Source organism: Nycticebus coucang, chromosome 13 (assembly GCF_027406575.1).
Source record: "Nycticebus coucang isolate mNycCou1 chromosome 13, mNycCou1.pri, whole genome shotgun sequence".
Taxonomy (NCBI): domain Eukaryota; kingdom Metazoa; phylum Chordata; class Mammalia; order Primates; family Lorisidae; genus Nycticebus; species Nycticebus coucang.
This window is the reverse complement of record NC_069792.1, coordinates 66,047,408-66,060,266: the sequence shown is the minus strand read 5'-3', so window position 1 is coordinate 66,060,266 and position 12,859 is coordinate 66,047,408. Positions and strand designations below refer to the sequence as shown.

General features: G+C 38.3%; 1 protein-coding gene across 1 annotated transcript in view; it reads right to left on the bottom strand.

The window, feature by feature from the left end:
* The window catches only part of FZD6 (frizzled class receptor 6), a 34,913-nt gene extending 28,403 nt beyond the window's left edge, over positions 1 to 6,510 (bottom strand). Inside the window, exons 1-2 of the mRNA XM_053559345.1 lie at positions 6,387 to 6,510; positions 5,123 to 5,457 (exon numbers count right to left, since the gene is read on the bottom strand). Coding sequence (XP_053415320.1) covers positions 5,123 to 5,299 — 177 coding nt within the window. The 5' untranslated portion in view covers positions 5,300 to 5,457; positions 6,387 to 6,510. The remainder of the gene's footprint in view (positions 1 to 5,122; positions 5,458 to 6,386) is intronic.
* Positions 6,511 to 12,859: the final 6,349 nt, after the last annotated feature.

The following is a 12,859-nucleotide window of genomic DNA, read 5'->3' as shown; positions in this document are numbered from 1 at the left end:
TCAAAAAGAAAAACACACTATTTCTGTTTCCATTTTCCCTAGATCAGTCTCTCAAGGGACATCAACCTCACAATTTGAGGAAAATGATCTAGGCATGTATGTATGAAACAAAAGGAACCCAATGGAAAACCAGAAGCCCTTCCTTTTTTGGAAGAGTTAGACTGTACAACATCCTTTTCATTACAAAGCCAAGCTACTATTCAGAATTGTAAATTACTTCTTCGAAATACAAATAACTTCAGGTTCAGATAATACATATAATAAAATAAGGTAAAAATAGAAGTCCCTTATTTTAAGCAATCTCTGAAACAAAACTAAAAAAACCGGGCTATCCCAGTTAGATCCTTTTGGCTTATATAAATTTGAGTTTAAAAATGTATATGAAAAGTAAATAACATATACATAGTAACTCAGGTAACATATTAATAAGAATGCACAATAATTTTTATTATGTGCTATACTATCCTTAAATCACTTTTAAGTACTTTAAACCAAGGTTAAGCAAATGACAGTCTGTGGGCCCAATATGGCCCACTGCCTGTTTTGGTAAATAAAGTTTTACTGAAACAACAGCCACACTCATTTGTTGACATATTGTCTATGATGGCTTTTGTGCTACATAAAACTCCACTTTTGTAGAGTTCAAAAGCTGTAACAGAGACTGTATGGTCTGCAAAGCCAAAAATATTCGGCCCTTTACATAAAAAGTTTGCAATCTCTGCTTTAAACCAGTAGGTCTTAAACTTTAACATTCTAAGAAACACCCAGACAGCTCGTTAAATAAAATACAGCTGGGCTCTATCTTCTGCGACCATGGTTCAGCCAGATGGGGTGAGGGGTCCATAAATTTACATTTCTAACAAATTCATAAGCTGCTGGTCTATGAGATAAATTTTGAGAACCACTGTTCTAAATCATCTCATATGATCACAGATTGACAATGACCACAAATACCTAAATTCTGTAAAACAGTCTGTCACAAAATAAAAACTGAGACACAGAAGAGGGGTGAGATTTCTGGACTTATATGGAATTCTAGGTGGCTAAAAAAATACAACTGGTTACCATAATCATCAGACAATTCTTCAGCCCCTGCTCCTAACACTCCAGCGAACACTAGAAACTCAACAGGGACTAGCAGGAACCAAAAACAGTTAGTTTATAAGTATAAAACCCAATCTGTTCTTTAGAGAGGCTATAAAACACACTTATAGTAAAAGCCAAGGTACACACAGCTTAATTTAGTACTTGACTATAAACTTAAGTACTAAAGTACAATGTTAGAAAAAAATAGGACAGGTATAGTTTATAATCCAGTGGTCTAATCAAAAGATGAGTTCCTTCATTTGATATAAACAAATAGAAATGGTAAAAAATCAAATCATTTAAGCACATTCTAACAAATAAGCGTAGAGGGCAGTGTCTGTGGCTCAACGGAGCAGGGCGCAGGCCCCATATGCCGGAGGTGGCAGGTTCAAACCCAGCCCTGGCCAAAAACTGCAAAATAAAAAAATAAATAAACAAACTTACCAAGGTGGTCTCTTTAAAAAAACAAAAACAAATAAGCATAGAGCTAATATGGGAAAGAAAATTGAGGATGTCAACTGATACATTTCTACTCAGCTAGAACAAGAGAATGACCTGAACGTCACCTAAAAGTATTACGATGTCTTTCACTTGGACACTGTAAAAGATAGAAATGGAACGTAAAAACTGGAAGAGAAAATTCTCTTTGCTAATGTATAAGAAACACCTTTTTCTTTATTTAGCTTTTATTGAACATCGATCATGCTCAGAGGCACTGTACTAAGCATGAGGGATAGAGATGAATGAACACCATCCCTACCTTCAACAAGTTTCAAAAATACAGCATGAGTTGTATACATTAAGAACTACAAGAATGTAGAGCAGGGGTCCTCAAACTGCGGCCCGCGGGCCACACGAGGCGGTGTGAATTGTATTTGTTCCCGTTTTGTTTTTTTACTTCAAAATAAGATATGTGCAGTGTGCACAGGAATTTGTTTATAGTTTTCTTTTTAAACTATAGTCCGGCCCTCCCATGGTCTGAGGGACAGTGAACTGGCCCCCTGTTTAAAAAGTTTGAGGATGCCTGATGTAGAGAGTGAACTGATTGAATATGCATGGGAAAAGGCTGAAAGAAAGTTTCACTAAAAATAGTTATTGCTTTAACTAAGACCTGTAGGAATTGAACAGGTGTGCAAAGATAGTGAAGGGCCTGCCAGAGAATATACTATATGCAGAGGTATAGAAGTAAAAGAGTAATAGTGATATTAGTTCTATAAACAGGTCAGCTGGCTGACACAGAGTGTGCAATGTGGGAAGGGACAAGATGTGAGGCTGGACAGGAAGGCTGTGTCCCACATAAAGAGCCTTGGGTGCTACTCTAGAATCAGGTCTTTATTTCTCCAGCTTTAGGGAAATGGTGAAGAATTTAACCCCAAGGTGAACTGCATGGATTTTCACTTAAAAAAAGTACTTTGGCATCACTAGAAGAGAGAGATTGAAGGTTACTGATTTTATTTTTGATCTAACAAAACTTTGTATTCAAGGCACCAAGGAGAGGAAAAGAACGGAGGTAGAGCTAAACAAAGGTTAAAAAGATCACCAAGGGTGGCGCCTGTGGCTCAAAGGAGTATAGGCCGGAGGTATATGCCGGGAGGTGGCGGGTTCAAACCCAGCCCCGGCCATAAACTCCAAAAAAAAAAAAGAAAAAGAAAAAGTTTTCTCTGTCTACGTGATGGTCCACATAGACAAGACTGTCAGATCATAGTTCTTAAAGCTTGGACAAATCATAGCTTGTCAAGACTTTAGTTTCTTCACCTATGTAAGGAAGGGTTCAGGGGTTCTTAAACTGAGCAACACCTAGAAGTACATTTCAGTATCAACGGTTTCCTTTGTAATCTTACCCATTTAATTTGTTGAATTTTTCAAACATTTTATTCTGAGAAGGGGTTAGTGGCACAAAAGAAGTTAAGAAACTCTGCATGACCTTTAGGGTCGCTTACAATTCTCTAATTATAGGATTTTGGATATTCAATCCAGGAATAAAGAATGCTGCCAAACCATAGAACAAATAGGATTGGAGTAGTGGGAAATGCACAACACTATATAGACAGAGATAGATAGGTAGGTAGATAGATATTAAAAGTCTGACCCAGGTTGGTGTTATTTTGGCTTTTCATTTCCCCTTCCTTCTCTTTCTCCTTATTATAGACTTAGGGTAATGCTGGTATTAAGCAACTGATTGATGGCCTTCTCTTGTGTATCCTTAAACAACTCAAGCGTGAGTATATAATAAGAACTTCACCGATAAAGGCCATGAGAAAGTTTAGTGGATAAAGAAGATAATATAATGAAGAGATTGGTAATGTTAGCAATCAAATAAAAGAGGTAAGAACACAAAACCTTCAAGATAATATCCACACACAAAACTACCTGGGAAAGAAGCTAGGTAAATAAAAAATATTTATTATTTTTTTTCATTTAGCCAGAAACAATTGATTTTTAAAAGATATCCGTGGAACAAAGCTAGTTGTTACCCTCTTACAATTACAGAAATTTAATAGCAGGGATGCATTTCTTACCTATCTTTATGAATAAAGAACTTGAGTCTAAATAATGTAAATTTATAAGGTCACTATTAGCATTCAGACTTAAAATGTAGCTACTACATAGAAAGGAAACCCAATTTTTAAAAACATTTAAGAACACTATTAAAACATGAATTATAAAACACGTATCAGAGAAAATGTGGAAGATATAATTACTGCTTGACAATATTCCCACTGTATATTTTAATCAGCTTAAACCATCAAAATGGTTCTAATTAAACAATGAGTGTCACCGCATCATTTGTTCAGTGTTCAATCTTGTCCTGGTTTGAAAAACTGCTGAAAAACTACAATAATATATAGACAGGGTGGCCATAAAGTTCGTGTGCAATTAAAATCGTGTGCAACTACACAGGGTTAAAACCCTGTATAACTAGCAATATCCACAACTGCTTAGTACTAAAAAGTGCTTCTATTCTAAACAGGAGTCGACAATGAGGTAGTCAGACAGCTATTCAACTAAATAACAAAGGAAGACTTTCAAAGCTGCAAAATCAAACCTAATCCGTTTTAAAAACAGCGTCTATATTACGTTTGTAGTAGTTTCATCTCTCAGCAATAATGTGAGGGAAAAAAGTCTTTATCGAACAGTTTTTCTGGAGAAAAGCTACAAAAAATGACACACTTGTCTTCTTCAAGAGATTTATCAGCCTGACAAATCTGGGAAGGCAGGCTGCTGTCTCCACAGGTAGCTCCTTCTTCCCACACCTCCCTAGTAATTTGCATATCTCTAAACCAGAGTCAGGTAACTGAGGCACCTAAGGCAATCTTTAATGTCACTGTACTCCTCCCCTGACAAGTGGTTTCTTTTAACAACTATCTTATAAAGAATAATTGTTATGCTTAAAAAACAAAGTCACTTTTTAGTACAACCCTGTCTACAGACTCCAAGTATTCCAATAATTTGCTTCAGAATTGTGCCAAGTGAAAATCTTACAACTACTATTAAAAACATGTAGATTTCTTAACTTTTAGAAGAGGCTATATAGATTATATGTTCAGTGAATTAAAAAAAAAATCAGAATTTCAGTTTCTAGAGGAACTGTCATACTTGACTCAGGAAAGTAAAATTTTTTCTAGATACAAGATATTTAGCAATCATTTGTAACCATACTTCATTATAAAACAAATCCTATCTTAAGCAAACCCAATAAGTAGGGCCCTAAGTGTCCACAAAACATAAGTCAGTAGTGGGGGAGGATTTAATTTTCAACAGGATTTTTCAATTGCTAAGATTCCCATGCCCCTGATGATACCAAACTATTTGCATCTTGTGAATCTCTCATATTCTGCTCCAGTACAGAAATGGCTTCCTCGTCCAGATAAAGAATGATTTGCCAATTTTAATACAATGAAAAAACGATTTTTCAAAATATGAATTGTACACAACTTGAAGAAATCCCCTGCTGTTTAAAAATAAAAGTGATATTAATAGTTTATTCTAGAACACAGCATAATCTATATCAATAAAAGTATGAAGCACTACTCACCTCCATTTCCACAGCAGCAATACTCTGATCATAATGACCCATGAGATTAGGGAAAAATGTCATATTGTAAGCCATTTTCATACATCTGGGAACAGTAACTGGCTCACAGGTAAAGAGACTGTGCCCTCTTATGAGGGGTATAAAAATACATGTCAACAAAAATGTAAACACTTCCATGGTCTTCAAATTCCTGATTTTACCACATGGCTTGGATTAATCCCTCTTTTCATGCTCAGAAGATCCTCATCCAAAGATAAAATGTTCAAATTCCTCATTTCATTATTTTATCATTCTGAAGGAAGCTGCTTTCCTGCAAATGAGTCCCGGGTCAATTACTGTAAAAACAATCAAGAGGGTGTATCAGCAACATTTCTCATAAAGTCAAATCCGGCCGTCAAAATGCAAAGTTAAGATTTTCATCCTAGGGAGATAACACTGGAAAAACGATAAAAAATTCTGTCCTAGAGAGATAATTTTTCTATTCCTGCCTGGAATAGAATATATATGACTTGCTGGAGAAATCTCATCTCTAGGGAACTGATGATTGGAGGCAGGTGCTGAAAGGAACACACGGTAAAAAGGGAGCAAAGGATGAAAATAATGGAGGAAGAAAGGAATCCCGGTGGTTAGGAATAAGTTTAAAAGGATTAGTAGAATCTTACAACTTAAGGGCCTCTGCTGGAAAGCTTATTTAGCACAGAACACTGGGGCCCTGGGAAATTCCTTAAGATCTAAAGAGTTCTTGAACCTCTAAAAGACTCTAGAGCGCCAGTTTCTGGAGCAGTCTTCTGCGGATATTCTTTTCCTGTTTTTCAAAAGGCCAAACTAGAGGGAGACCTTTAGGATTCCTCCATTGGAGGACAAAACAGTAGTTTTCACGGGCTAGAAGGAATAGATACCGTCGAAAGAGAAAATAAGCCAATTTGTCCCGGGAAGGCGACGGAGGTCCTCGGCGGGAAGAATGCTGTGGGCCCCGAATTTCTGCCCCTCGCCCCTCCCCGCCCCCAGTCTCCCAGCGCCTAACACCCGAGCACCTGCCCCAGGCCTCCCGCCCGCAGCAGCGCCCCCGGCCGGCTCGGCACCGCCTTTCAGTAGCTGGCTCCCACTGCGAAGGGAACTGTGGCTGGTGCGGACGGTCCCGCCGCCACCTTCCCCGCACCTGCCGCTGCCGGCGCGGCCCGGGCCGGCCGCCTTCTCCTCCAGGCCCGCCCCACTGCCCTGGACCCACCCGGACGCTCGCCCGTCGGGGCCGGCGGAGGCTCACCTTGGACGGCGGTCGAGGGCCACTTTTCCCTCGCCGTCCCCGTCTCCCCCGCGACCTCAGGCGGCTCCCGGAGTGTCTCGGACTCAAGCCGTCGCCGCCGCCGCACGGGGAGCGAGAGCTAAGGGATCCCGCGAGACTGCGCCGCCAGGTCGGGCGGGCAGGTCCGGGCTCGCGGCGGCGGCGGCGGCGGCGGGACTGGCTCTCGGCCCGGGCCCCGCCCGTGCTGCCTCGGCCCAGCCTGGCTTCGGGGCCACCCAGGACCCGGCCCAGTGACCCGTGGCGGGGTGCCGAAATCTGGCCGTGTAGCCTGGAGATCTCCGCCACTTTGCCGTCTGTTAAGGTGCCTGAGGCACAGGGCTGTGACCGGTCCCTCTCTCGGGGTCAAAAGGGCTTCACCCTACAAGGATTTTTTTGAAGCTCTTGGTGATGTTCAAATTAAAGCTCCATTTAGAAAGAAAGAACCCACTTAGTTGCGGATTTCAGGAACCAAGAAGGCTAAAACGGGGCCAGTTTGCTCTGAAAATTGTTGCCCAAGATCTGAGTTAGAAAGGGGATAACTCCCTTTACAACTGTTCTAAAACAATAAAATCCTTTTATTAATTCTGGGAGTCGGGTCATCTAGGGATTTCAGTCCTGGCGGGTCCTACAGTTTCACTGTTGCAAACTCTTAACAGAAAGTTGAATTGCTTTGGAAGTCAAACTAGTTTTTAGTATCGCCTCTGCCACACATCTCAGATAAATTCCCTAATCTTTCAGAGATTGAGTTTCTTCACAGTGTAGCAATGATAATAGCTACGAAGATCGTTGGTTAACATTTATTGAGCCTGGGCTGTAAGTCAGATAGCACCAAGTTCTTTACATGCATTTACATCTAATCTGTAGGATCTTCCTATGAGGTAGACAGAATTATAAAGAGAAGCAAATGAACTTGTAGAAACACGAGTTTCTTGTTGCATTTGAAAAATGCACACTAACTTTTAAATGGATATATTCTTATTAGATAAATCATCGTGTTGAAGAAAATAAACGTCAGATTTCAGTACCTGAAATGAATGACACCGCTGAATAATCTGAGTAAGAGTATTGAAATCTGTGGGGGAAGGGGGTGAATTTAGAGAGGGGAATTCCTTCCTGATTTTATCAAAAGCTTAGGACCCATGTTGGGGGAGAGGTAGTGATGAATAAATATTAACATCAGTAAGAGGTGGACAATTTATGTATTGCAGAATACATTTCTATATAGGAAGTTTCTGTGTAGAAAGAATATTTTCTCCTTAAATTTCCAAGTTTCTACAGAGGAAGATGATTTCTCTCCAATTCTCAAAAACTTTATGAATCTTTCTATGACCGGGCTTGAATACCAGGCAGTGACATTTTAAAATGATACTTCTTGACATTCAAACAAACAGGTTACATGATTTGCATGGAAAATAGCATAACTGGATTTATACAGAAATAAAGTCTATTTTATTTTTAATTTCATTTAATTGCATGGTGAGCAGTGATGAACTAGAACGATTTTTTTTTTTGAGAGTCAGGGTAGATTGGAACATTTAGGCAATTATCTATATCATCACTTGTCTTTCAATATAAAAAGTTGACCCTAATGGTATGAGATTAAGAACACAAACTTTGGAATTCAAAACCTCTGGGTTCAAAGCCTAGCTCTAACACTTGCTACATGGGTGAACTTAAGCAAACTACTTAGCCCCTCTTTACCTTAGTCTCATCATTCATTTGTAAAATATGCAACTATCTGGCAGTGGCAGTTTTATCCATTTCCTGTCTCTATTTTTCCTCTGAGGTGATGGTTGGAAATAGTGGTAAACTAAAAGCTGAGGAAGCAAACTTTCACTTTGACTTTTGAAGGATAATTTTGCAAGGTACAGAATTCTTGGTTGGTAGGTTTTTCTCTTAACACTTTAAATATTTCACTCTACTCTCTTCTTGTTTGCCTGGTTTCTGAGAAGAAATTGGATGTAATTCTTATCTTTATTCCTCAATAGTTAAGTTTCTCACCATTAAGTTATGATGTTACCTGTAGGTTTTTTGTAGATGTTCTTTGGAAAGTGAGGAAGTTCTTCACTGTTTCTACTTTGCTGAGAGTTTTTATCATAAATGGGTGTTGGATTTTGTCAAATGCCTTTTCCATATCTCTTGATGTGATTGTGTGATTTTTCTTAGAAGAAAAATGTTTTCTTTAGAGATGGGTTGCATGAATTGATTTTCAAATGTTGGACCAATGTTGCATAGCTGGGATGAATCCTGGTGTACAATTCTTTCTATATATTGTTGGATTTCATTTGCTAACACTTTGTTATGGATGTTTTACATCTTTGTTGACAAGAGATATCAGTTCTGTAGTTTTCTTGTAATGTTTTTGTCTGCTTTTGGCATTTGGGAAGTGCTGCTAGGAAGTATTCCCTCTGCTTCTAACTTCTTGAAGAGATTTCAGAGAATTAGTCAAACATCGTTGATGTGTGACATTAATTTGAGGAAATTCTCAGTTGTTGCTTCAAGTATTTCTTCTTGCCTTTCTTTCTTCTATTTCTAGTATTCCTATTATATACTTATATATATTATACTTTTGTAGTTGTCACAACAGTATATTATGTTCCACAGTTCTTGTGTATTATATTCCATTTTTTCAGTCTTTTTTCTCTTTGCTTTTCAGTTTGGAAGTTTCTATTGACATGTTCAGAGATTCTTTACTCAACGATGCCCAGTCTATTAATAACCCATCAAAGGCATTCTTCATTTCTGTTACAGTGGTTTTGATCTCTAATAATTATTATTTGTTAATCCTTAGATTTTCCATCTTTCTTCTTACATTACTCATCTGTTTTTTCATGTTGTCTACTTTTCACTTTATAGTCATTTGCATATAGATAGAATCGGGAGTAAACTGCCCAAGTAAACTTGCCCCGCCCAGGCAGGGTCAGGTTCATGACCCACCCAGGAAGGGTCAAACTCATGTCCCTCCCAGGAAATAGGAATGCCACCAATTGTGGCTACCCTAACCCTTTAAATCCCTGTCCTCCATAGCCCGAGTGTGGATTGCTCCCCAGTCAGGAATCTCACTCCACCTGTACTCTAGGGAATAAAGGCCACTTTAACTGCATGAATTGGATCTCTGTTTTCCTTTCATCTCACGTCTCAGAATGATTTTTATTCTTGGGTCCGGAACCTTTCACACATCAGTCATAGTTACTTTATGCTCCTGGTATGATAATTCCTCCCCTGCCATTTCTAAGTCTGATTCTGATGCTTACTCTGTCTCTTCAAACTGTGTTTTTGCTTTATAGTGTGTCTTGTAATTGTTTGTTGAAAGCCAGATGTGATGTATTGGGTATAATATGTGGGGGTAAATAGGGCTTTAGTGAGTGGTGTTAGGAGTGTGGCCGGAGAGGGAACATACTGTAAACCTATGATTATGCCTCAGTTTTAGTGAGCCTGTTCACCTGCTATGAACTTTACAAAGTTTTAACCCCCCTAAAGAGGGATAGGATAGCTGGAGAGGACTGGGGTTGGATATTTCCCTTCCCCCAAGTTAGTTAGGCTCTGGTAAAGTAGTTTCTTTTGAGCGCAGGTCTTTTTAGGAAGAATAGAATGTTTTGATAATTCCAAAATGCTGACTTTTCTTCCTGCTAGATGTAGGAGGAGATTTTTCTCTAATCTTTATTTAGAGAACCTAGAAGACCTCCTAGAAGTAAAATTCACAAAAATGTGGGTGTGTCCTCTGAGGACCAGGCCTCCTGGAATTTTAAACTCTCAGATGAGTCCACACTGAGCCTCCAGGAATTCATCAGTCATCGTTCTGGTTTTCCTACTCTGGAGATTTCTGCTCCTGGGTTTCTGCTCTGATAAGTTGTAATTCTCTCTCTCTCTCTTTCTCTCTCTTTTTTTTTTCTGCCTATTTGTCTCTCTAATTTGGGGGCAGTGCTTGCCCTGTGGCCTCACTTCTCTAACAGATCTGAGAAGAGTTGTTGATTTTTAGTTTGTTTAACTTAATTACTTGTTAGGACAGAGTAGCATCTTCTAAGCTCCTTACATGCCAGACTAGAAATCCCAATTTCTCATTTTTAAAAATAAACATTACTTTACGAATTTTGTTGACAACTTCCGTTGCTGCTGCCTAAGCAGAGCAAAGTTTCTCCAAGTTAAAATTAAATTGAAAATCCGAAGAGCTGTAAGCTGTAATACCTTAGGAAAGTTACATAATTTGCCATATTCTTCATAGAATACTGATTATATGAAAATCTTGACTATAATAATGTAATTAAATGATTTTGCTGACATGAAAGGAAGAAAACAGATTTTATGGACTAAACATATGTGAGTTTTTATTTTATTGTTTATCCAAACATCTCCAGCCCATCATCATTAGACTATGCAGAGACACATGCAGTTGTAATTGACTTGATTCAAATCATCTATGATATTTTGCCTACTTATTAAAACATAGCTTTGCACATTAAAATTTTTTGTTTTCACATAGGACTTTTTTTCAAGGTAGGAGGATAGAGCATATGTAACAGTTGGTTAGTTTGATATACATATGACTTTTAACTCTGTGGACATACAGTATGGGGTCCTCCTTTCTACTCTTATTGGGCCTTGCCCACATACTGGGGTAGGCCCGTACCACTGACCTGATGCTGAGGCATTAGGGGCTCGAGGAGCAAGCAGCAGTCAGGGACCTCAGCTGCAGGAGGCGGGGGTGAGCAGAGGCATACTTGAGAAAAGAAGGAAAGAGAGGATTTGGGAGGCAGCACGGGCCCCTTTGCTCCTCAAGTCCTCAGTCAAATTATTTTTTTCCTAGCTCTTGAAAGCTCTATTCATGACTCCAGTCCCTCCAACTGACACTGGTGAATTTGATCACAAATTGCCTTTAGAGGAGTCTATGAATTTGATATGAAGGATAGTCTATACTTAAAAACTAACTTTCACTTGAGGTACATTACCTTTTACTCCCTGCTCTAAAAGCTAATTGCTGCAGTGTTGTAGACTAGCAATTAACTTTTGGGTTGTGTTCATTGTGGTTGTATCTATTATGGTTGGCCAGAAATAATAGACCTTCTAATTGTTATCTCCAGTATTACTGGAAAAATAAAAATTTCAGTGCAGTTAGTAACATGACACTGCAGAAAAGAGCCACATATTTTAATGACAGTTTGATGTATAAGAATTGTCATTGCAAATAAAGAGATTCACAATGCTAAAGAAAAACAGCCTCAGCTCTACTAATATTTTATTTTATGTTACATTTATCCTGCTGAGTTTCCTTTCTACTGGCTTCAATACTTACCATCTGGTCATCTTTTGTATTTAATATCTTATCCTTTTTACTAGAAAAGTGGCCATGTTAAGTCAAATATTAGAAATAGAATTTTCTTCCCAAAGCTTTAGCATCTAGAAAATGGCTTCTTGCCAGAAATTTAGTGATTTAGACATGAAAAACTAATTTTACATCAAATTCTGCATTGTGAGCTGCTAATGATGCCATGAGTCTTTAAAAAAAACAAGTGCATTAAAAGCAAATGAGATAATTTCATGGGTTGGAAGAATTAATATTGTTAAAATGTTCATACTACCCAAAACAATCTACAGATTCAATGCAATTTATATCAAAAGCCCAATGGCATTTTTCACAGAAATAGAAAAAATAATCCTAAAAGTTATGTGGAACCACAAAAGACCCTGAAGAGCCAAAGCAATGTTGAGAAGAAGGACTGAAGTTGGAGGCATCACACTTCCTGATTTCAAACTGAATTGCAAAGTGATTGCAATCAAAATAGGAAGATACTGGTATAAAACCAGATACATAGACCAAAATAGGGAAAAGCCTAGAAATAAGCCCTCCCATGTGCAGTCAACGAAACTTGACAATGATACCAAGAATATATTAATACAAAGGGAAAAGGATAGCTTTTTCAATAAATGATGTGGAAAAACGGAATATACACATGCAAAAGAAGGAAATTGGATCCTTATACCATATACAAATTAAATTTCTTTTTTTCAAGAGCGGTCTTGTTACGTTGATCAAGCTGATCTCTAACTCCTGGTCTCAAGCAGTCCTCCCAGCTCAGTCTTCCATGGTAGTAGGAGTACAGTAAAAATTAATTTCAAATGGATTAAAGACTTAAATGTAAGACCTGAAACTGTAAAAATCTTAGAAGAAAACAGGGAAAAAGTTCCTTGACGTGGTCTTGGCAATGATATTTTTGAACATGACACCAAAGGCATAGGGAACAAAAGAAAAAATAAATAAGTGGGACTATACCAAACTAAAAATCTTCTGCACAGCAAAAGAAACAACAGACTAGAAAGGCGATCGACAAAGTGTGAGAAAATATTTGGAAATTGTCTTTCTGATAAAGAGCTAATATCTAAAATAACTCCTACAACTTAACAGCAAAAACAAGCAAGCACTCAAGCAAACCAACCCAAATAACCCAATAAAAAATGGG